The sequence below is a fragment of the Galeopterus variegatus genome, unplaced genomic scaffold, assembly GCF_000696425.1.
Source record: "Galeopterus variegatus unplaced genomic scaffold, G_variegatus-3.0.2 Scaffold73, whole genome shotgun sequence".
Classification (NCBI taxonomy): Eukaryota; Metazoa; Chordata; class Mammalia; order Dermoptera; family Cynocephalidae; genus Galeopterus; species Galeopterus variegatus.
Genome location: NW_007726184.1, coordinates 1,192,696 through 1,217,898, shown reverse-complemented (window position 1 = coordinate 1,217,898; position 25,203 = coordinate 1,192,696). Strand labels below are relative to the sequence as shown.

General features: G+C 50.5%; 1 protein-coding gene across 1 annotated transcript in view; it reads left to right on the top strand.

The window, feature by feature from the left end:
• The first annotated feature begins 352 nt into the window (after positions 1-352).
• CACNA1C (calcium channel, voltage-dependent, L type, alpha 1C subunit) overlaps positions 353-25,203 on the top strand; it is a 128,390-nt gene continuing 103,539 nt past the window's right edge. Inside the window, exons 1-13 of the mRNA XM_008578333.1 lie at positions 353-438; positions 1,377-1,424; positions 2,957-3,071; positions 3,852-3,972; positions 4,313-4,382; positions 11,865-11,997; positions 14,498-14,627; positions 16,003-16,062; positions 20,427-20,533; positions 22,739-22,826; positions 23,349-23,456; positions 24,266-24,318; positions 24,618-24,764. Coding sequence (XP_008576555.1) covers positions 1,379-1,424; positions 2,957-3,071; positions 3,852-3,972; positions 4,313-4,382; positions 11,865-11,997; positions 14,498-14,627; positions 16,003-16,062; positions 20,427-20,533; positions 22,739-22,826; positions 23,349-23,456; positions 24,266-24,318; positions 24,618-24,764 — 1,178 coding nt within the window. The 5' untranslated portion in view covers positions 353-438; positions 1,377-1,378. The remainder of the gene's footprint in view (positions 439-1,376; positions 1,425-2,956; positions 3,072-3,851; positions 3,973-4,312; positions 4,383-11,864; positions 11,998-14,497; positions 14,628-16,002; positions 16,063-20,426; positions 20,534-22,738; positions 22,827-23,348; positions 23,457-24,265; positions 24,319-24,617; positions 24,765-25,203) is intronic.

Sequence of the window (25,203 nt, the reverse complement as noted above, 5' to 3'; positions counted from 1 at the left end):
TCTGGGCCCTCCCTATTTACGGTCACACATTACTGATCTGGGACCTTGACTTAACTAGATCCACACTCTAATTGTGAGCCTACCAGCCAGATTCACACCACCACTGCCGCCACCACCACCCCAGGGAAAGGGGAGAGAGCAGGGAGTGGAGATCCATCTCAGGGCTCGAGGTGACATGCAAGTGCCGAACACGAAGGGGAAGCCACTCACTGCTGCACGTTGGTCCTTAGGTACTGGAACTCCCTGAGCAACCTGGTGGCGTCCCTGCTGAACTCCGTGCGCTCCATCGCCTCCCTGCTGCTCCTGCTGTTTCTTTTCATCATCATCTTCTCCCTCCTGGGGATGCAGCTGTTTGGCGGAAAGTTCAACTTCGATGAGATGCAGACACGAAGGAGTACATTCGATAACTTCCCCCAGTCCCTCCTCACCGTGTTCCAGGTATGGACTCTTCGCTGGTGGAGGGGCCTTGGACAGGTGCTGGAGAGCATCCCTTTCCAGTGGGCAGCTGGGCCAGCCTAGATTCACCCCAGAGAGCCTGTGCCCAGCACAGTCTTGAGCTCTCTCTGCAGTTTTCCCGACCCCCACCCCCATGGAATCCCACTGGTGGGTGAACCACTGGGCAAAAAATCCAATTGAGTGGTTTAAAAATGCTTTCTTAGCCATAGAACCCTTTAGTCATATAACTTCTACATGAAAGCCTGAAGTATAAACAAAGAAGAGCAAACTGCTCTTGTAGGGGGGATGGAGCTTGATCTTTCCTACCCACTACATGAAAAATACAATTAGCCCACCAAATGTGAGATTTCATAGCTATTTTGGCTGAAGGCAAAGCTAAAGGAGCACTTACTTAAGTTTAAAAGTAGGTTGATTTATAGACAAAAATGAATAATATGAGGATATTGCCAAAGTCTTAAAGATGGTACCCAGATGACAGCTGTGTGGGAAAGCTCGTGCAGCCTGTTACTGTCTCAACACACACACTCACAGCTGTGAAGGGCCCTGGTGTCCTAACCCAAGGAATGCTAACAGAGGTCATCTCAGGCACTGTGTGTAGACAGTGGGGGATGTGTTGACCAGAATGCCCTTCCAGTTGCAATGGCCACGTGCTTATCTAAGGATAGGCTCAAACTTGCCCAGGTCAGCAGCTCAGAGCCCCTGGGAGGAGAATTGGGGGCCACGAGGAGGGAAAGGGTGAAAGAGATTTTGGACATTTTTATAAAAATAGTGGGGCAGGGTAGGGTGGTTTTGGGGTTTGCTGTTGGTCTAACACTGTGTCCCTTATTGGTGGGAATGTGTCATTCAGATCCTGACCGGGGAGGACTGGAATTCGGTGATGTATGATGGGATCATGGCTTATGGCGGCCCCTCTTTTCCAGGGATGTTAGTCTGTATTTACTTCATCATCCTCTTCATCTGTGGAAATTGTATCCTTTACCGCTGCCTCCCCACCCCCCTGCCCCCAGCCGGCAGCACAGTGCCACATAGGCGCACCCGCAGGCCCTGGCCAGCCAGGGAAGGCTGCCTGGGGGGAAGCATCACCAGTCTGGAGCCACTTTGGCAGTGGAGGGGTGTCAGGGTGGGAGCCTGCGGCTTTGGCATAGGTGAGGTTCATCTTCCTGAACCTGTCCAGGCTACAGTGAGCACGACTCCAGGAGGCGTGTTCTTGTCACAATCTAGGTAAACAGCGCCCCCTGGCCTCGTGTGGTGTGTAGCCGCTCACAGCGACTGTGATGTAACCGCACCTGGAGTTGGGTGCCCTGGCTGCCCTGGGGCCCCTGCTTCTGCTCAGAGCTAGGATGCTCAGTGAAGGAAGAGTGGGCTGTCGTCCTTGAAATGACCTTCCACTCTCCTCCCTCTTAAGCCCGCTCTCCAGGACTTTAGCCACAGGCAGAGCTGGCCATGCTTCACCAAGCAGACCTGACAGATCCTTCCCAATCCAGGCCACAGGCAGGTTTCCAGGGTCTCAAGCCACGGGCCCTGCTTCTGCTCATAAGCCTGTGAGAATTATGTCCACAGGCTGGGTGGTAAAGCAGACTCAGGTTAAATCCCAGCTTAAGATAGTGCAGAAAACATGGTCATTAAAGCCTACAAAGAAGGCTTCACATTTTGCCAGCTGGTGACCTCAGCAAATCATAGGTTCTCTCCCTTGGTGTCTGTAAAATATGGTAATAAAATAACAGTGCCTACTGTAAGTTTTAATGGGATACTGCACATAAAGCCCTACTACAGTCTGGGACCCTCGGATGAAGTAGTCAGTAGTCTCCTTGGATGAGCCCTTCTGCCTGGGTTTCAGCTTCCTTATACATGAAATGGTGTGTATGTCTGGGTGTCTGAGGGTGGAGATTGGACTTAACAAACTTTAAGACCCCTTCCAGCAATACTTTGTTTGGCTCTGCAGTTCTCTGACCCACAGTGTTTCTTTGGGGGTGGGGGGAGCAGAGAGAAACAGGCAAATGACTGCTTCAGTTAGGAATTCCCGAGCTTTGGCCAGCTCCAGCCAGCCCCTCCAGGGGTCTTTGTATGTGCAGGCTCACATTGAGAGTTGGCAGAGATACCAGGCCACCTCCTTGCACCCAGCCGTGTTGGGCTGCTTATGAGCATGCTGCATTCTACTAGAGACAGTGTTGTTTGTAATATCTGTTACAGCCTGTTATCACAGTGCAGAAACCAATCGTGAAACCCAGCAATTAAAAAGCAAGACAGGGCTTGCTGCCTCACCCCACCCTGCTCCAGCCTGTGAGCTAGCCCGCCTCAGTCTCTTAGAAAACTCCAGCTCGTTGGGAGGTGGGTGGGGAAGGAGGGACACTGTTGGGCTCTGAACCCCTCCGCGTGACTCACAGTTTAGCTCTCTTTGCTGGGGAACTCCACCCCTGCATGTCCTACACCCCCCTGCCCCCCGTGCCTACCCCAAACCCCAAGGCCAAGGGTCATTTTCTTTAAGAATGGATACAAACAGATATCCTACTGAATGTGTTCTTGGCCATTGCTGTGGACAACTTGGCTGATGCTGAGAGCCTCACATCTGCCCAAAAGGAGGAGGAAGAAGAGAAGGAGAGAAAGAAGTTGGCCAGGTAACCCTCAAAGCTTCCTCAGACCAGGGCCCCAGGGTCCTAGTTCTGGAATACTGTTCCCACTGGTGGTGAAGAGGGAGGGGGTTGGAAGCTAGCCCTGGTCAGCCGTCCCACCTAGAGGGGTGCTGGGTGGGAGCTTCCTACAGTAAGCTGAGCCTCTCTCCTAATTCCTAGGCATTGCTCCAGTAGGCACCATTGTGAATTATAACCTCTGCAAAACAGTTGTACTGCTCACCTGTCCAGGAAGTTGGGGGTTCTCTTTCAAGAAGAGAATCCATGATAGGTGGTCGGGTATACGGTGGGGGAAGAGGAAGGCAGCCACTCAGAGGGGAAACACAATTCCAACTTAAGGAGTGACTCCTGCTCACTTTTTTTTTTTTTTAATTCATCTCCAGTGTTAGGGAGGCAAGACAGGGCCCTACATTGTATCCCATCAGTACCCAGACGGGACTGTTATAGGCCATGCATCTGCAAGGTACCAAGCAGAGTTCCTCTAGGAACCAATCCTAGATGAGATCCAGAATCTTTGTCTTATCTAGGGACTGGAGCAGCTGAGAAGCTGGGAGAGGCCAACTGAGTGCCAGACTGCGCCAGGCACAGCCCAGCCCCGTAGCGCATGTGGTTGAGCTGCACACGTGATGTGCCCGGGTAAAGAAAGATGGACAGAGACCCAGGGAATCTACTCCCACTGGCCCCCAGCAGCTGACAGGACGGTTCCCTAGCACTGTTCTCTATCACTCCATTAAACATCTTTTTTTTTTCCTCTTGTTGACTGGCCAGAACTGCCAGCCCAGAAAAGAAACAAGAGGTGGTGGAGAAGCCGGCAGTGGAGGAGACCAAGGAGGAGAAAATTGAGCTGAAATCCATTACGGCTGATGGAGAGTCCCCACCCACCACCAAGGTGAGCAGCCACCTCCTTCCAAGAGCTGCGAGGGCCATTGCTGAGGGGAAGCGGGACACCGTCTCCCAACGCCAAACATCCACAGAAAGGAGGAAGGGAGGAAGGATGCTCCCTGGAGAGAAAGCCAGTGGGGGTGGATTAGCAGAGCTGGGTGGGTGAAGCGAAGGCGATCAGGTAAGCCCCAGCCTCCTGTGGATGTCTTGAAGGGGTGTGCAAAGGGGCAGGAGTGCATTTCTAGCTCAGCCACTGGCTGCAGTGCACTTTCAAGGCTGCTCCGAGCCTCTAACATCATGGACGTATCTAAGTGCATTCTTCCTCCTTCTCCCTCTTGGCTTCCTAGATCAACATGGATGACCTGCAGCCCAACGAAAATGAGGATAAGAGTTCCTACCCGAACCCAGAAAACACAGGTACCAGCCCCACTGCCTAACCTGAGATGGGGAGGTTGGGGTCAAGATCCGAGTTCTAAACCAACATGGCCGTGGCCACGTACTGGGGACCAGTGTTCCAGTTTCCCTCCGCAAGTACCTAGCTCTGCTAAATGTCTCCTGTCTTGTGTTTCAGCATTCCCGCTTACCCTCTGGGGGAAAACTTTGTTTCAGGTTTCCTCATAGTGATAATATTAGGTTAAATAAGATCACATCTGAGCAGTGCTTTTGTGTCCTTTGGAAGCTGGATCATATGTTGTAAAATCACTATTAATTTATATAGTTTATTAGTATGACATATGTCGCAGCATTTTGCTCACTTAATAGTAATAATAAATCCCAAATCTGTCTTGCCCTCACTCAGGAGGCAGTGCTGATAGGACAGCTGCCACCACAGATGTCCCACGTGTTGCTTTGTAAAATGCTTTCATGTCTCTATTATAAAAAGCGTTCTTCCCGACTCCATCTTCTGTGCTTCTGACATGTATATTACAGGCAGTCTCCTTTCAGAGAGTTTTGAGTCAGAGGTCCTCCCTCCAGGATTCACTCCCCCTGCTTCCTGAAACCCTATATCCCTGTGCAAGCCCTGGGCTTTCCTTCTTCTCACCTGGAATTGCAGATATGACCACAAGCTTCAAGCTTGAAACATGCAGTCAAGGCACTGTTGATTGTGCTGACATTTCTTTCTCTACAGTAACCAAGTTAGGTGGCTGAAACCTTCTACATTTAGGAGAAAAGTGAGGTTTTCCTTTTCCCTTTGCCTCCACTGGTTCTCTGCTGGATCCTCAAGGATGCTAGCAGCATCCTCTGCTGTCCTCAGGAAGCAGGCTGTCTGCTGTCACACCAGCCTCACTCCCCTCCCACTGGACGGAAATAGCACTTGGTTTCCTGGGGCTCGAACAGAAAGATCAGGAAGGGTGTTTCCATGTTCAGGGCACTAGCCTTTTGAAGTCCTAAAAACCCTTCTGGGGGGGAACTTTTACAGAATTTCAAAGACTTACTAGAAATATTGACAAAATACAATCAGAGGATCTTGTCTTGATCCTAAATAAATAAATAAACTTTAAAAATAACATTTTTGAGATGAATGGGAAAAATTGAATGTGGACTAGGAACTAAATGACTTTAAGTAGTTTTTGTTAATCTTGTTGGTATAATAATAATTTTGTAGTTCTGTTCTAAAATGCTTAATTGTCTACGGCTGGAGTCTAAAATGATTGAAACTTGCTTTTAAAATACTCCAACAACAAAAAAATGGAACAGAGAAATGAACCAAGATTGGCAAAAAACATCAGTGGTTGTTGAAGCTGGGTATGTGGAGGTTCACACTACGAGTCTCTCCACTCTCAAGAGTATTTTTAAAGTTTAAAAAGAAAGACAGCAATAAACAATCCCTCTGGGCCCAGAGAGGAGCCGGCTGGCTGGCTGGTCCTGAGCCGCAGGGCAAGACAGGAGAGAGGCATCTCCACCCCTGCTGCGCCTACTAGTGAGTGGGGCCGACGCCCACCCTGCCTCTCTGGCAGTGATCTCAAATTCTATTATTCTAAACAGACTCCTGGCTTTTCTCTTCGTTGTTGCTCTAATGAAATCAAAGAGAAAAGTGTCAAGAAGAAAAAGGACTAATGAGGACATTGGTCACCACGTCGGCCATCACAGAAATGTCTCTGTGTTGACCCAGCACATAACTGTCCAGTGGCTTGTGGATTCTTACAGCTTGTGCTTTTGAACTGAGAACATATTCCCGTGATCTGCTGATTCCTTGGGATTCTTTAGATTTTCTAGTGTGTGTCCCTTCCCCGGTCGTGTGGCCACCTTCGTTTCTCTTGGTCCCACGCATCTCTTTACCTTTGTTTCAAGACCGTGGCCCACAGGTAATTGTGGCTGTCCTGCCCTCACCCCACTACCACCAGGCAGGCCTTCTAAGCCGTCCCCACGGCCCCCATTTGTTCATTGTCCCAGTTTCCATCTTCTCACCCAGGAGGCTGTTAAAGCTGGTGGCTCCGCTCACCCTCACTCCCCGAAGGCTAGGTCAGCTTGGGCTTCGCAGCTCCTCCTGCCCTCTCCCTGCAAGTCATCTTCTTTATCCTCTAGTGCCGGGTGCAACACAAGTTCCCACAGACTTGGCCTGTTGTCTTCACTCTTGTCAATGTCTTGTTCCCGCCTGCTTCTCTTTGTCCTGAACCGGGAAAGGCAAAGAGCCTGATCTACCATAGTCCTCCCACCATTACCCCTTCGTTTTTTGCAGCCTGTGTGTGTGCTGGGGAGCCTTGGAGGCTGCTGGAGGCAGCACTGTGAAGCCTTCCTCCCGCTGTGCTGCAGCTAGACTTTGGAGAGAAAGGGGGGCCCTTCCACACTCTCCTGCCCCCTCCTCTCCTCCGGGCCTTGCCCTGTGCCTGCACCCCTCTCTCCAGGGCTGCTGTGTGTCCTTGTCCAGGCTGTAGCCAAACGTGTGTGTCGAAGTGGCTGAGTGGGAGCCGAACTCCAGTCTGCACTCTGCTGGCCACGCATTTGTCCCAGCACAACTGTTTCTAATTTGCACAAAGGGGCCACAGAGGCCCCTGGTGGTCCTAGTGTCCCTCCCTCTCTCCAGCTGGTATTAGCCTCCTAGATTAGTGTACACTAACAGTAGAGAAACATCTACTCCCCTAGGAAGAAAAGCATTGTGCCAAGAAAAGTAGGAGATAATTCCACTTTCATTTAGTGTATTAATTTATTTGAGGGAGCATGAAGATGTTTATAAGAGCCACCACAGACTTAAAATTAGCAGGTACTGGGCCGGCCCGGTGGCGCACTCGGTAGAGTGCAGCGCTTAGGAGTGTGGCGGCGCTCCCGCCGAGGGTTCAGATCCCATATAGAGACCGGTCCGCTCACTGGTTGAGTGCGGTGCGGGCGCGACACCGAGGGTTGCGATCCCGTTGCCGGTCGTGGTATGGGCGCGACACCAAGGGTTGCGATCCCGTTACTGGTCACGAAAAAAGACAAAAAGGGAAAAAAAAAATTAGCAGGTACTCATTAAACAAGGCAAGTGACACTGGAGAATGGGCAGTGCTCCTCCAAACGTTCTGGGGTAGGGGCCTATAATTGTTGTGAGGGGTTCAAGGACAAGAGAGCAGCAAGCAGTGGAGTCTAGGTGCTCAAGGGGAAGGGTGGTCTTGCCTGGGTTTTGAGTCGGGGAGTTGGAGAGACTGCAGAGGTTATGTTAGGACCACACTATAGACATCACAGACACTGAGAGTTGGGAGAAACCTTGGAGCTATTCATTCACGTAAAACTACTTAGGAAGCTCCGGCCATGTTCCAGGCACCAGGGATACAGTCATGGGCAAGACAAACAAGGCCCTACCCTCCTGGAGCCTACATGTCAGTGGGGAGACAGACAGTAAGTGAGGCAGCAAGCCCACCAACAGGTCCTGCCAGCCGATGTGAGATGATGAAACCAAGGGTTACGTTAGAGTTACTGGGTGGGGCGGGCTGCTCCGTCTGTCCAGTAAAGGCTTCTTCAAGGATGCAACATTTGGTGTGAAGCCTGAGTGATTCAAAGGAACTAGACATGGAAGTCAGAGGGAAGAGCTCTCTGGGAGGAGGGACTAGCAGGTGCAGAACCCCTTAGATGAGTGCACTTGGTGCAGAGGCCTCCAGCAGGGTCTAGAGTGCCTGGAGAGAGAAAACAAGGGGAGACTGCTAGAGATGACCCGGGAAACCAGGCAGGAGCAGAGGGGCTAGTCCCCGAAGGCCATGTGAGTGGGTAACGTCTGCTCTGATGCTCTGGTGAGCTGCCAGGGGGTCTCAGCAGAGGAGGATGTGACTTGATGTCCAGCTTCTCCTTTCAAAGACTTGCTCTGGCTGCTGTGTGGAGAAGGGTAGCCAGTGGCTGAGAGCAGGAGGACGCTGGAGCAGCAGTCCAGGCGAGCCACCGGCAGCTTGGTCTGAGGGCATGGTGTTGGGGACACAGTTGGTCAGGCTCGGGGGGCATTTTGCAGGTACGGCCAACTGGACTTATTAGTGGCTTAGATGTTGATAAGACATAGAGGAATGAAGGGTGACTCGATTGAGCCAATAAAGAGGAGACATCCAGTGCAGGGGCTAGCCCTCACCTCTCTTGCATCACCTCTAGCTGTCCGTGAACTCTTGGGCCTCCCTGAAAACCGCAGGCTCCTTGAGGACAAGTACCATGGCTTTGTGCGGTCAGCCTCGAGGTCAGTGCTCTGCAGGCACTAGATGTTTACAAATAATGTTTTTGTTTTAATTGGCCATAAGCAAAATCACAGAGGTGAAAATGAGTATCAGATGGGGAGGGCAGGGCCACCCAGGACCAGGGCGGGGTCTCATGACACAGTGGTTTTACTTCTGAATACACTAACCTGCTATTGTGAAAAGCAGCGGCGGCTCCAGGGTGCAGCAGCACCTTACTTATTGTACTTTTTCCAAACCCCCAAGAACAGAAATGAGAAAATAGAGATCCCTAAGGGATTCCACTGGCATTTGGGACCAGGAGTCTAGTTGGTCCCGTTGCCAACCCCTAAATGAACTTTACCTGACCTTTCCTAATCTGTCAACCTCCCTCCTAATCCATAATACATGCTGACATCATGTGCTATCAAATTTCTGTCCCTTTACAAATTATTTCCCTTAAGCATTGAGCCTAAAATTCAGGGCCGGCCTGGTGGCGCACTGCTACAGTGCGCCGCTTGGGAAGCGCGGCGGCGCTCCTGCCGAGGGTTCGGATCCCACATACAGACCGGCCGCTCACTGGCTGAATGAGGAGCGGGGGCAATGCCAAGGGTTGCGATCCCGTTGCCGGTCCCGGTCCGGTACGGGCGCGACACTGAGGGTTGCGATCCGTTGCCGGTCACGAAAAAAGACAAAAAGACAAAAATAAAATAAAATAAAATAAAATTCAGCTGGCGTGTGTCTGAATGGGCCAACTACTGTTCTTCTCCCCAGGAATGGAAATCGACATAGAACTTCATAAACAGCGAGGCAGCCTAGTGCAGATGAAAGAGCATGCAGAATTCTTCATTAGGAACTTAGAAGAGCACCAGGCTAGTAAATATGGTTTTCCAGAAACATAAGTGATTAAAATAAGCATAAAATTACCTGTTATCAAATTATCATGAATAAGAAATTATTGGGTCATTTAGAGCAAAACTGAAAAGAATACAAACACTTAGTCAGGAATTTAAGATCTTTCTCAATTAAATTTCACTTGTAAATATCATGATTTAGGCCAACTCTGATTTTACTTAATCTACTTTAAGTAGAAGATTTTACTTTTCTTTTACATACCAGGGTTTGGGTGTCAAACTGTCAGCTCTGGCCTGTACACAATTTTTCATCTCATGCCTCTCTTCTTCTGAAAATACTAATTGCCTTGCTGGTCAGCTCTGATTCCTCTCAGGAAAGAATCTGATTTATGCCTATATTCTGGTGAGGTCCTCCAAAAAAAGCCTTGGGTCCCTAAAATATTTCTTGCTCCATGAAGAACTGCTTCTTGTGCCAGGCATTGTTTTCTCTGCACCACCCAGCCTCATTCTCACCAGAAGAAGAGATGGCATGCGGGGCTCGGGTAGGTCCATAGGATGAGCTTCCCATAACCGTCTTTCTCCAACCAGGTTAGTCTCCGCCTGGCCCTCTTCTTTTGCAAAATACCCTTCCCTGTGAAGGGTGTGAAAGTTTAATCATCATCCAGAAATAAGGGTTTGTATGTGCCAGGCATGGCTTCTCCCTCCTGGGTTTTCAGACCATGGAAAGATGGGACAAATACATTTCACGTCAGGCATCCAAGGCATTGCGTTGCTAAGTGCCAGTTGAATGCGGGGAAGCCAAGGTGCTTCTGAGATTCGCAGGAAGACACTCCCTGGAGCCGAGGTCCTCAGGAAAGCTGGTCGAGGATGCTGTCCTTGTGAGCTCTGCAGAGAGGGAGATGGGGGCAGTTCAAGCAGGGAGTGAGCGTGGGGAATGGACAGGCGGAGAGTGAGCATGTTGCTTCCTAAGGGCTCCATAACAAAAACAACAGAAACTTACCCTCTCATGGTGCTAGAGGCTAGGAGTTCTAAATCAAGGTCTCAGCAGGGCCCATGCTTCTGGGAGGTTCAGGGAAGAATCCTTGCTGCCTCTCCCTAACTTCTTGCAGTTGCCAGCAACCCTCATCTTGTAGATGCACCACTCCGACCTCTTCCTGTGTCTTCACATCGCCTTCATCCCCACCTGTGCCTTTGTGTCTCCAAGTGTCTCCTTGTAAGGACAACATTCATTAGATTGAGGGCCCTCTCTAGTTCAGCATGGCTTCATCATAACTTATTACATCTGCAAAGATTCTATTTCCAAACATGGTCATATTCTGAGGTTCTGGACACTGTTCAACCCATGGCAGTGAGTGTTCAGAAAATAGTTTGATGTGAGTGGACAGTTTGTTAAAGAGTAACAGGTAAAGATCAGACTGAGAGAGACTTGAGCACCAATTTACAGGCTTTAGAGTCTCTACCGTGGGTAGAGATAGTAACAGCAGCTAACACTTGTAAGTACAACAGTCGCTATGTGCCAGGCACTGTTCTGAGGTATGTATGTACAGTTACTGTTTATTGTTCCACCTTAGATGGAGAAACTGGGGCACAGAGAGACTAAATAACATGCCCATAGGCAGAAAGTAACAGAGCCAACATTTGGATCAAGAAACTTGGCTGGAGAATCCAAGCTCTTAACTGTCATGCTATTACCTTTCTCCTTCTAAACATTTTTAATACATTTGACCGGAATAGGATATACAGTGGTTTCTCCTGAATGTAGTGTGCTTGCAAGCAAAAGAATAAGCTCTATGACTTTGGTCAATGTTAAACGTGGCCACTGGCCTGGAGAACAAAGGAACTTCTTTAACTGGTGTCAGCATCTAAACCTTTGACAGCATTTTTGTACTGTTATCCCCATAGCACATGATTGTCTGTGTGTGTGTGTGTGTGTGTGTGTGTGTCATTTCAGAAATGGGGAAAGTCTTAGTTTTAAATTCCTGGAACTTTCAAGGATGGGGTTGTTTGCAAGGGATTCCACAAGTCAACTACACCATACCCTCCCCCACCTAGGAAACCCTACACTTACCTGGTCACCTTTTCTAGGGCCTTACAACTAGGATGACCAACCATCCCTGTTTGCCCAGGACTGGGGGGTTTCTTGGGATGTGGGAATTTCAGTTTTAAAACTGGGATAGTCCTAGGCAAACTGGGGCAAGTTGGTCACCCTACTTACAACCCCCTTGTTCTGTACTGCAAGATAAGTCTTTCTCTAATGAAGAAGTGCTCCCACAGTACTCACAGGGAGAGAGCAGAATGTCTGTCCGGCTGGTACCCTGCGTTTTCAGAGATACAAATGACATCTTGGTTCCTAACAATAGGAAGATCTCTGGAAGTAGGCGCACAGTGGTGAAAATAAGTGGAGTGTTAGGTTATTCAGAGTGGTGCTGTTTTTCTTACAGGAGAAGAGGAGGAGGAGGAGCCTGAGATGCCAGTGGGCCCCCGCCCCCGCCCCCTCTCTGAGCTGCACCTGAAGGAAAAGGCGGTGCCCATGCCAGAAGCCAGCGCATTTTTCATCTTCAGCCCCAATAACAGGTGCGCAAGAATGGCAGGGAAGTGGGACTCTGCTCACGAATCCAGCAGGTTCCTGTATTTCCTCTGAACCTCTGGATGGAGCCTGGAACTCTCCTGACTCCCCACAACTTGTGTGAACAGACTCCAATTTAGGGGAAAGATTCCTGCATACTGAATCAGAAGATCTGCATTTATTTTCCCCTCCCCTTTTTGAAATGTATAAACTCTATTTCTATTCTTTTGATGATTACCCGTGATAATTTACTAAGTCTATTTAACATAACAAAATGTAAAGTTAAACAATATTTAAACCTCCTCTTGTACTCTAGAAAGACTTAAACTATTTTAACTCACTCATTTCCTCCTGACTTGCATGTTATTATTGATAAGTATTTTAGTCCTGACCTTTATTTTTCTTTTTTTTTTTCCTTTTTGTCTTTTTTCGTGACCAGCAACGGGATCGCAGCCCTCGGTGTTGCTCCCACACCTCACTCAGCCAGTGAGCGGCCGGTCTGTATGTGGGATCTGAACCCTCGGCGGGAGCGCTGCTGCGCTCCAAAGTGGCACACTGTAGCAGTGCGCCACCAGGCCGGCCCCTGACCTTTATTTTTAACCCAAATTAGACATCATTGTCATTGTTATTACTATTATACAGACAGTGTGTACTTGGGTTTGCATACAACTTACCATTTGATTAGTTCACCATTCTTTATCCATCTCAGTCCATCCTTCTGCAAACATTTGCTTTCTTCCTAAACTACATTCTTTAGAAGTTTCTTTAGTTCCCTGTAAGTTAACTTGGCCCCTATTTATCTGTAATTGTTTTCATTCCTTGTTCTGGATAGTCTTGCTGTGTGTACAATTTTAGATTGACAGCTTTTGTCCCTCAACACATTAATGGTTTTATTCCACTGTTAAGTTAGCTGTCATTCCAACTATGAAAGGCCTTTTATGGTTACTTATTTCTCGTGTAAGTAACCTACCCTTTATTTCCAGCTGCTTTCAATATCTTCTGTTGTCTTTTGTGTTGGGCATACTTACTGTCATGTGTCTAGACATGAATTTTTTTCCGTTTATCTTGATTAGAATATGTTATGCTTCCTGAGTCTATGAATTTAAATTTTTCTTCAGTTCTTGAAAATCTGCAGCCATCATCTTTAAAAATTTCCACTTCTTAATTCTCTGTTCCTTCTTTCTGTCAATTCAATTAGACATGTTAGACCTTCCCATTCAGGTCTCCCTGTCTCTTAATGTGTCTAGCATGTCTTTCATCTCCTTGTCTCTCTTTCAGTATTCTCAGTGATTTCTTCAGATATATCTTCCAGATTCTTAATTCTCTTTTCAACTTTATCTACATTACTGTTTACAGCAGCATTTTTATATTTACCATTATATTTTTTTATTTCAGACAGTTCAGTTTGTTGCTTGATTCTTCAGATCAATCTGTCTATAACTGATAGTTTTTACTGATTCATCATCTTTGCAACTGAGTCCTTTATTTCATTAACTATTTCAAATTTAGTGGTTCTATAATATGTATCTGATATTTCCAATATCTACAGTCTTTGGGGTCTCAGCACTTACTTGTTGTTTCTTATGATTTCCCATCCCAGTGGCTTGTCCTCTTGGGTGTTTGATGATCTTTGATTGTGACCTCAGCACTTCATCGTCATGGGTGAGAGTCCTGAGGACCTGAACTGGGGTTGGGGAAGCTTTCTTCAAGTTCTTCTTGAGTGTGTTGGCTTAGCTCAAGAGTTCCAAGCTTCCCTGCCTGCCCCACCTCAAGACCGGCTTGAGATCCAGTTTCCTGACAACACTGCTGTTGTGGGCATCCATCCTTGGGCAGCTCTCCCTTCCCAGCTGCCCATACACAGACCTCAGCTCAGTGGGGGTGGGGGGGTTGATTTGATGGGGATGATCTTTGCAGACCTCTCCTAACTCTCATGAAACCAAATTGTCTCAAAGAGTCTGTCCTTCCCAGGATTTGGTGCCTCAAGCCTGACCACCACCCTCCTCCACTACACACACACACATATACACACTACAGGCTGCGTTTCTGGAGAAGACTCTCCTTCTTGGTTGTCAGTGTTTTCATCTATGAAACAAAGGTGATAATAACACTTATACCTCCCTTCCTGTGCTGTTGTCGAGATGAGATAGTATACAAAGCCAGCTGTTAATGAATTTTCATATTTGAAAATTCAGAGATTCCCAAACGTCTCAGACCTAACTCTCCAAAATGCCTAAGGTTGCTGTCTGTGGAAGTGCTGCCTGGTTCTGTAGCGGCATGCATCACAAAGCATTGCCTGGTTCTGTAGAGGCATGCATCACGTGGGTGGGGCAGGTGGCTATCATTCCCAAGCAGCAGTGAGACTTCAGGCTGAAGAGGCTGTTCCCCAAAACAACAAACACCTTTTGCAAGCTGACAGAAGATTGGAGGGGAATGGCTCCTGTGACCCAGGGAGCTGTTTCCCCTCGTCTTTCCTGACGTATCTCTCCTTCTCTCCTCCTCCCCGTGTAGGTTCCGCCTCCAGTGCCACCGCATTGTCAATGACACGATCTTCACCAACCTGATTCTCTTCTTTATCCTGCTCAGCAGCATTTCCCTGGCTGCTGAGGACCCTGTGCAGCACAGTTCCTTCAGGAACCATGTACGCTCGCCCTTGTGTTCCCTGCACCCTGCCTCCCGGGTGCCACTGGGCCCCCAGCATCTGTGCTGACCTCATTGTCCAATCGGGAGCCCGATTCAAAATCTCATAAGCAGATGCACAATAAGCACCTCTTTGAGAGATTAGAGCTTCCTCAGAAGCCCGTCTTAGGACCATAAGCAAGTGAGAGAGTGTGTACCAATGCCTCAGCTGGTGTGAGCACTGGCAAAGGCTGGGACTTTCATGATCCCATGCATGTCCCTAGGAAGCTCTGGTTTGCTGTAAACTTAGTAAAGCCAGGAGGTCACTGACCTCCTGCTCTGTTCCCAGTGGGCTCTGACCAGAGGAGAGCATTGGCACGTAGGTGCCAATGGTAAGGCTGACCTCTTATGGAAGAGAGCCTGCACGATCTTCTGTAGAATAGAACTAAATCTGGAGGTCCACCCGGGCTCTGGTGAATAGCATGAAAGGCTAGAATAGAATTTCTATACCTCAAAACTTTATCAAATCCCAACCAGGTGGACACAAAGAGAGGAGCCCACCAATCTTAAGTCGAGCCCATGCCAAACCACTGGAGGTCCTGGGGTCTGCTTGCTCTAGGGCTGTCTTACCAGGGTTAGCAGTTGTTGGTCCTAGCTCCTGAGATACAATAACACAGGAAATCCTATAGCCTGTCCTCAGCCTGGGGGATGCTCATTCCCACACCTTGAGGACACAACACCAGTATAGATTTCTACCAGCATAAGAAGCTAGCTAGCTGAGTCACATCAATGTAAATTAAGCATTTTTGACTCTCCCTGTTAAAAATAAGTAGAACACCCATTCTCAGTCCTAGTGGTCTGATTTGGGTTTGTAAGTAAATTGGATCAATGAGAAAAGCATCCAACCAGATGCTGCCCAGACCCAGTACCAGCTGTGGCCTGCCCTGCAAGCTCCTGCCATGTCTGGGGACTCCCCAGTGCATTCAGCTACCTGCGCTGGCCCTTCAGGACCCAGTGCCCACACCTGCCCCTCATCCCCTCGCTCGCTTCCATGTGTCCCTGTGGGCAGAGGCCCCAGTGGCGCACATCTTGCTGTGGGATGTGACTCATTCTCTAGGGAACATGCACTGACCTCCCGTCCTGCTTTTCTCCCTTCCCCGCCCCATCCCCACCTCGTTTTGTTTTGTTTTGCAGATTCTGTTTTATTTTGATATTGTTTTTACTGCCATCTTCACCATTGAAATTGCTCTGAAGGTAAAGCCCCTGACCCACTCCCCTGCTCCTGTCCTCCCTTGCACCAGTGCTGGCTCTCCGCTGCTATCTGTCGCTAACACACATACGCCTGTGGGTGTCGGGTCACTCTCAGAGCCACTAATCCAATTATGCTTATTTTTCAGATCCTAGGCAATGCAGACTATGTCTTCACTAGTATCTTTACATTAGAAATTATCCTTAAGGTAATGCAACCTGAGCACTGCCTTCTCTGTCTCCTCCTTTGTCTACCTCTGCTCTGTCTGGCTTCTCTCTCCTCCTTCTGCTTCTTTCACGCTCTCCTTTTGACTCTCAAGCCTGAAATTGGAAGAATTAGTGCCTTCACTTTGTGCTGTGCCTTTTGCCCAGGCTCAGAAGCCAGAGGAAGCCCACCCTACTGCAGCCCCTCCTCTCTGGCCATCATTAAGCAGTTCTTGTCCTGGAAGAGACATGTAGCTGACTGTGCCAACGTTGATGCTGTTGCGTCATGATTTGGCACTGTGGCCGTCAGCAGTTCCCCTCCGCACACGCTCACTCGCACCTTCTCCAGTTAGTGGATGACTGAGCCCTCCTTACCCCTCTCCTTCCCTCCTCCTGCCCAGAGGATGTGCCACACAAGCTCCCAGAGCAGAAGCACTGTTGGGGCCTAGAGTCACATGGGTTCTCTCTGGGCACCTGTCATCCACACCCTCCACGGTACTTACAGCAGACGTCAAGGATGAGCTGAAGTTGGGGCCTCATGATCATAACCATGGGCCTAATGCAGGATTCGGAGCCAGTCTCCCAATAGAGGGCTTCCACAGACAACTGTACATGACCTCCAGCCTCTCAGTTCCCTGCTGAAAAGCATTGTCACAATGCCCCTTGCCCTAAGCATGGGGGAGGGAAAGGTGTCCTGAAGAGCTGAGTGCAGGGGGTGAGAGCCAGGCATTGGGAGGGGCTGGAACACCCAGACCCCAGCCTGGCCTGCTTCTGGCCCAGCCCAGCGCCGGATGGAACTGCTCCAACTTGTTATCCCAAACAGGTGGTGCCCACCTCTGAACAGCCCTGGGACAAAAGAGATTATTTCCAGGTTTTTCCAATATATTCCTGAGCCTCTAAACCAGTACATCACCAGGCCAGTTCATCTGAGATTCAGGATGTGTGTTCTGAGACCCTGGGCAAAGTGTGCTCCTGTCAAGGCGAAGGGGTCAGCTTTACCCACACGGAAGGCTTTGAATCTTGTGCTTCAGCGTTAGCATGTTTTTCCTGGAGGCTCGCCTGGGACTCCCCTCCCAAGGCATTCAGGTTCCATTTTTGTCTCATCACTGTGCTGGTGTGAGCTGGTGTCCGCACCTGACTGAGTGCCACTGCCAGCTGCAGACCCTTCCTTTCCCAATGAGCACCACATCATAGCCCAACCCTTCACAACATGTGACAGTTCCATAGATACCAATTGAGAGGCAGTTTTGTGTGCCTTCCCCAGGAAGCTCAGTTGTCCAGGCCCCTAGCTTCTGTCCCTGGTCCCAGCTAACCAAGTGTGTTGCTCAGGTTTTTCTTTTCTATACAGAGAGAATAGATCTGATCAGGCCCCAGTTCCTGGAGGTGTGGAAGAGGGAACCAAGAGTTGCATGGCTGCATTAAGATGCACTGTTTGGAGCCCCTTTTCCTGGACTTCACACTCGGAAAGGCACACAGACACCCAGGGTCCTTTCCCAGGACAAGGAAGGCTCTGAGACTTGGTTCTCAGTGTCCCTCTGCAGAGCTGCCTTGTGGGTTTCAGTGGTGCAGTTCTCCATGCAGGCAGAAGTGAAAGGCCTCTGCGTGCCCTGTCATGGCGAGGGCCCCCCCCTCCTTTCTCTATTCTCTTTTGTGCTCAGTGTGCTTCTGAATGTAAACCTGGTCCCCAGTACTCTTCCCTGCGCCCCTCCCGCTGGGCCCCTCTTCCTGGCCTGCAGGCCCAGCACCATGCCATGCAGACCACGATGGCTGCCCGAGAGGGCCATAAGGTGTGGGGAACAGCTGGAGCATCTGGGGAGGTTTGGCCTTCATAAGAAAAGGCTTGTAGAACAACAGCTGGCCTGAATAATGCAGAGGACTGTCCAATGGAAGAGGGAGGAGGTGGAATCAGGACCAATGAGTAGAAATTAGAGAAGATATTAACCAGCAGAGCTGCCTAGAGGGGTGATTGCCATGGCTGAACACAGCGTGTTCCTGCCCTCCCGGCTCAGAGAGATTGTGAACCTGTGTCCATCCCTGTTCTCACCTCAGTGTGGAAGTACCCCTGCTATGGGCTTTTCCTGGACGATGGCTAGGAAGCAGAGACCAGGCAGTGGCAATCAGCAAAAATGAGGAAAAGGGGGGCCGGCCCGGTGGCGCACTGCTACAGTGCGCCGCTTGGGAGCGCAGCAGCGCTCCCGCCGAGGGTTCGGATCCCACATACAGACCGGTTCCCGCTCACTGGCTGAGCGAGGTGCGGACGCAGCACTGAGGGTTGCGATCCCGTTGCCGGTCCCGGTCCGGTACGGGCGCAACACTGAGGGTTGCGATCCGTTGCCAGACACGAAAAAAGACAAAAAGGAAAAAAAAAAATGAGGAAAAGGAAGGACACTTTGCACCAGGCACCTGAGCCAGGCTTTTTCTGATGCCCTGAATGCCATAGATGACTCAAATAAATGCCCCACTTCCCAGCATCCCCTTGCCCTTGCTGCCACAACCACTCTTCCTCTGGCTATACACACACCTGCCTGAGGAATTCTTTTCCCAAATGCAGAGGGCTCTGCTGGAGTTCGGTAGTAGCCTCAGAGGATCCAAGCCAGGAGCGAGGGAAGATCAGGCCCAGCCCTTCTCTGAGATTAAAAGGCGGCAAGGGAAGGTGCTTGGCCTTCTGCAGGCATGGAGGGCTCTTGTGTTAACATGAACCACGGGAGCCACCTGAGTCCAGCCTCTGGAGTCCCAGGTCTCCACTGAGGGACAGGGTAGGGAGCCTTCCAGATGGCAGGTCATCGAGAGAGATGTGCAACTATACCCCTGCAACCTTTTATATAATCTACCCACTGCTAAAAACCATTGCAGAGCACAGGTACTTGAGTCCCCTGTGGCCCTTGCTGCAAGAGATAGATGGAAGGAATTAGGTTGCAAGAGCTATTTTTGCCAATTTTCCTCTGTGTTTGCTTTTGAATTGCTCTGTGGACTTGCCGCCCTGGGCATGCTCTGATTCCAGAGAGATAAACTGGACCCCAGATGACCAGGGAGCCACTCTCAGCTTCTCAACCGTCAGCTCCAGATTTTTCCCTGTGGTTGGCACCTCACTGCCCACAGCCCTTCACAGCCCTTATCCTCAATATCCATGGTCCCTTGATTCAAGCAGCAAAATGTGGAAGGCTGTGTGCTGAGCGCCCAGCTCTACACCAAGCTCTGAAGGGTGTAGTAACGGTCAAGTCCTGTCGCAATCATCATCTTATGTGTTTTCCTTTCAGAAGTTTTCAAAGGGCTTTCACACTGGTTTTTTGTATGAGCCTCACAAACAGCAAATAGTACAGAAAAGAAACTGAACTTCCCTCATACGGAATAATCTAAAATTCAAATCCAAGCCATAGGGACAGTGAACTCTTCTGAGGAGCTGACTCTGCAGGATAGTGTTCTAAGTGTTTTACAGACATTACTCCATTGAAGCTTGCAGCCCTAGGAGGTAGATGTGATCTTTATCCTCATTTTGCAAATGAGGAAACTGAGGCACAGAGAAGTTAAGTATCTTGCTGCAGGCCACACAAATAAGATATCATAGGGTTGGGATTCAAACCTGGTCTGGCTCCAGGGTCTGCGCTCTTGACCACTGCTCCACACTGCCCTTCTCCACACACAGCTCTTACCCTTGGAGGACCCCAGAGGCAGTCTAGGAGCAACACAATAGAATTGAGTTTAGAATATTTAGATCATAAGCACTGTTTGAGGCCAGGAAGTGGAGGAATGCTACTTGCCAGAGTTACTGGTAGAACTTCTCACTGGGCACTAGGGTGACCAACTGTCCCAGTTTGCCTAAGAAGGGGGTTTCCTAAGACACAGGACTTTCAGCGATAAAGCCAGGCAAGTCCGGGGCAAACCGGGACAGTTGGTCACCCTCCTGTGTGTGTCCCCATCTTCCCCAGATGCCTATTGCTCTCAGCTGGCCCTGAGGGCAAGAAAATGTGGAGAGGGAATTGGGAAATGTGCATAAAAGGGAAACCCAGCCTGAGTGACGGCAGCAAAGGACCCTACAGGGCTGGAGCCGTGGACTTGTGACGAGGACCAGTGGAAAGTTAGAGAGGGGTGGCGGGGGCCATTGGAAAGGGCTTTGAGTGCAGGACTGAAGGGCCTGGCATGGTCTGGGAGCTGTATGGAGCCATTTATGCCCCGAGATGGGGAGCTCTGTGCTGGCCGTGGGAGCGCTTGTGGGGCCCTTTCTTGGCACTGCGTCTCCTTTTTAGTCCTTCCTGTTCCCCTGGGGCAGTGCTTGGGACCTGCTCCAGGGGTGCTGGGGGAGGAAGAGGGCTTGGGGTCTCTGGCATGTGGGTGGGCCACTCACACTCAGTCTCTCTGTACCTCCCCGCAGATGACTGCCTATGGGGCTTTCCTGCACAAGGGCTCTTTCTGCCGGAACTACTTCAACATCTTGGACCTGCTGGTGGTCAGCGTGTCCCTCATCTCCTTTGGCATACAGTGAGTAGGGCTCCCTCCACCCAAGTGGGGGCATGCAGCTGGGAGTAGGTGTCAAAGAGGACGTTCCTGCAGGGCCACTGCAGTGTGACGGTGACATACATGGGGTGGGGCCTCTGAAGTCGTGCACCATGGCAGCTTTGATTTCTCATGTCCATGTCCTCAGCGGTATGACATTTGGGGGTATGTTGATCCAGCAGGAATGTCTTTAAGTATCTGGATTTTGCTATGACAGACAGGGCCAGGCCCAGTTATAAAGAAACAGTCATCTCTAATACCTTCCTACCTCCTCATCTAAGCGCCCAGTGCCCTTGGCTTCAGTTGCCATGAGCCTGCCATTGCCATGACCTACCCTGACCTCTGGTCCATCATCCCTCCCTTTCTCTTACCTCTTTCTCCAGTCTAAGCACCTGGGGTGTGTGTGTGTGAGAGAGAGAGAGAGGACTGATTCTCAGTCTTGGCTTTACAGTGAAATTACCTGGATAGCTTTAATTTTCATTTAATTGGTCTGAGGTACAGTCTGGGCTTCAGGAATTTAAAAAGCTCTCCAGAAGATTCCCCCATACAGCCAAGGTTGCAAACCTTTGTCAGGTTTAAAAGGATCTGCCTCAAGTTCCTAACGTGATAATGTGAATCCTGCACTGCTTTCACATGCACATTCTTCTACAGTCCTCACACAAAAACCTGCGAGAAGGGCCGGCAAGTGCTGATGTCACCATTTTATTGATGGGAAAACTGAGGTCCAGGACGTCATGGGACTTGCTGAAGGTCATATCAGTGGCAGAGAAAGTCCTGGGTCTGACTTCCCAAGAGTGTTTTCATGGTCAGCCCACATAGGGTGGAGATGGGGGACTTGGAGTGAGACCCTTTTGTGTGATCATCAATTATGTTACCCAGAACTTTTTGCCTGGTTGTCTACAGATCTAGATTTTAACCCCAACACTCCCAATAAATCACTATTTAACATTGAACCAAGAATTTCTCCTCTTTAGTCTGCATTTTCTCCATCTGACCTTTAAATCTCTTCCATACAAACTGACTCCCTCCCAGAGACACTGTGGGAGAGATGCAGTGGAGATAAGAAAGTCCTCTGAACTGTGGAATAAAAGAGCCATGAGCCAGCTCTTTTATTCCAGCTCCCACCTGAGCCTGCCATCCTAGCCACACAAGGAATAAAGTCAGCAGTTGCAGACATGTCACACAGTTTTTAGGTCCCCAGGCAGGTCTGAGGCGCTCTGAATGCTTCAGAGGATGTCTCACAGACTGTTTGCATGTGAGGGTGGGGATGCCCTTCAGAGTTGCTCACCAGCCTAGAGTGGTCAGCCAGCCCCACTGGGCTGGATGGATAACTTTGGAAACCATCCAGGCATCTTGCCGAGGGGCCTGGGGGGACCTGCCCCTGACTCCCCCTTTCCACCAGGGAACGACACTTCCTGAGGCTGTCAGAGGTCTGGCTTGGCCTTAGCGTCCCGGGTGTGTGGGACCTGCTGCACAGAGAACGTTCTCTCCTGGAGTGCTGAGTGTGCCATGAGCCCAGGAGGGTTTACATACCCATGTAATGGTCAGCTACCTGAGATGTATGTCTGCAGATGAGCCCCAAAACCTCACCTCACAAGCACTGCCTCTAGCCACAAGGCCAGAAGCTTGCACTTCCACAACTGCAGTGATGTCTTCAGCAGACATAATAACAAAAGCACCATTTATTCAGTGTATAATATGTGCCAAGCACACAGCTAGGTTTTTCCCATAAAATCTCACTTAATCCCTGCAACAACCTTATGAGCTGATTACTGCCCCATTTTACAGATGAAGAACTAGGGCTCAGAAAAAGGAGTTTGTCTTCAATGACCTGGCTGGCAGGTGGCAGTGCTGGGGCTTGAATTCAGGTGTGGCGTGCTCTAAATCTCCCTTCCTGGACACTGCAGATGTCCCTGGGCAGCACAGTATATTGCTAATGACTCATGACCCTTCACTTCTCATATTATTTTCTCACCAACAGCAAAGTCCCAGGGTCACAGGCAGGCTCCAGGTTCTTCTGGGGTGGGAGACAGGAGTAGAGAATGGTCCCAGAATGGGAAAGTCTTCAAGACCGACTTCACACGGCCTCGAGTCTGCCTGGGCTTAGCCTCAGGACGCCACCTTGCCACCTTGCCACTTTGCACCCTGCTCCTCCAGAAGCTCACTGCCCTGCCCTGTTGCTCTCCCCAGGTCCAGCGCGATCAATGTTGTGAAGATCTTGCGAGTTCTCAGAGTACTCAGGCCCCTGAGGGCCATCAACAGGGCCAAGGGGCTAAAGGTGAGTGGGTGGGCCTAGTGGGAGCCTTTGGCCCAGCGAGCATCCCCCAGTCTGTCGGCTGGGGCGAGCTAAGCGGAAGGTTGGCAGGAGGAGGTAATGGCCAGGCCAGTGCTGCTGTGTGGGAGCCTGGACTCTGGCCCCTCTTCAGGCCCTGGTTCCATAATGAGCAGAATGGTAATGGAGGCAGCTATCCCAAACCTGAGTTCCCAAGCAAAACTTTGTGAAGGGGAGATCCCCACACAAACCTAGAGCCCACCCGAGGCTACAAGGTTCCTATATTCCTACCACTGTACAATGGTAAGTTAGCAGGGCCCTTATCCTTATAGTCACCTAGAGTCCAATGGGGGACTTCGTGTCCTGACTGGTTCTGCCACTCACCGTGTGACTCTGGGAAGGTTGCCTTGCCTCTTCGAGCCTGATTTCCCTGACTTGTGGCAAGGGGCTGTCTGCACTACCTCCCTGGAGGAAGAGGCTCCTGGCGGCTCCTGACTATGTCCTTCCCCTGCCCGTGTCCCGTTGCAGCACGTGGTTCAGTGTGTGTTTGTCGCCATCCGGACCATCGGGAACATTGTGATTGTCACCACGCTGCTGCAGTTCATGTTCGCCTGCATCGGGGTCCAGCTCTTCAAGGTGAAGTCTTGGCTCCAATTTGTGGTGCTGATTCCCAGGAAAGGGGATGGGTGGGGACAACAAAAAGAGGACAGTAGCCCGGGCTAGACTTGGGATGAATGTAACCTCCAGCCACATCCCTGCTTGGGCTTCCCAGACCGGAGGAGGGACTGGCCGGAAGGAGGCGTTGCTCCACTAGGCCAGAGGCCCTCACCCTCTCGCTTGGCCTGCCCTTCCTTCTGGCAAGAAAGGGAGAGCGGCCTTCAACTTCTGGAACCTCCGTGTCAGTTGCTTGCTTACAACCTGCAGCAGTTACTCACTATGAACAGTGTCAGGGGCACCGTCACCCCTTGCTGTCACAGCCCTGCGTCTGTCCACATCCGCGCCCACTGCTCCTGACAAGGCCCCTCGGCTACCACGAGGCCAGTCACCTCCGTGGTTTCTGCTCTCTTATGCCTTAGTCCTTTCGTCTGCCCTCTCCCCGCTGCAGCACTCTTCCCTGCCCTCCCTCTCCCCAGTGAGCCTGCACTGACCTCCTCCACCTGACCATCCCTCCACGCCAGCCCCACTTCCTCACCCTCCTCCCGGACCTCCCCAGAGAGTCCCCCTCTCGTGGTTGGCGCCCCCTCCTTTGCATTCCCACGGCACTCGCAGCACCGAGTGTCTTTCTCCCTGCATGCGAGTCACGTCGCCCACCTGGATTCTGCTCTCCTAGCACTCTGTACCACACAGAGCCCAGCGCTTTGCCCGGCTATGGGAGGCTCACTGACCGTTTGTTGATTGACTCATTGATAATGAACATCTCCAATCACTGTTCTTCTGCCTTCCAGGGAAAGCTCTACACCTGTTCAGATAGTTCCAAGCAGACGGAGGCGGAATGCAAGTGAGTGTAGACTGGAGGGTAGCCAGCGCCAGGGCTGGTTGGCTCTGGGAGGTGGGTGACTTGTCCTGAAGGAAGACAGCTCATTCTTTCTCGGTACAGAGTGGCCGCTGCACTGTTACCCACATGCAGTCCAGTCTCATGACATGACATCTGACATTACCTCTCTCTGAGGTTCTACCCACTGAAGTTCTTCCCCAGGGCTAGGACTGTCCTGTCCCACCGCATGCCAGGAGTCACTGGTGAGTCAGGCACGAAGGGAGATGGGAGACCCCAGAACTAACCATCTCCTGCTCTCTCAGGGGCAACTACATCACGTACAAAGACGGGGAGGTCGACCAGCCCATCGTTCAGCCCCGCAGCTGGGAGAACAGCAAATTTGACTTCGACAATGTGCTGGCGGCCATGATGGCCCTCTTCACCGTCTCCACCTTTGAGGGGTGGCCCGAGTGAGTGTGCAGGTCGAGGCCCATTGCCTGGGCACAGGGGGCCAAGACCCTGGTCTCCCACCCACTCCCAGTGTACTACTGTTCTTATCCTGCACTCCTTCCAAGAGGCCACACCTGCCCATGTTCTCCCCAGGGGATAAGCGTGTTTCCAGAACAGCCTAGAGGCTGTGGTCACTGCCAAAATGTAGACTCTTCTTTTTCCAGAAGGTGCCAACATTCTAGAAACTCCAAACAAAACTGAGGGTTTGTTGTTTTTTTCCCTTTTTGTCTTTTTTACTGACCGGTAACAGGATCGCAACCCTCGGTGTCGCGCCGTACCGGCGACCAGCACAGGATCGCGCACCATACCGCGACCAGCAATGGGATCACAACCCTCAGTGTCGCACCCGCACCGCGCTCAACCAGTGAGCGGACCGGTCTCTATATGGGATCCAAACCC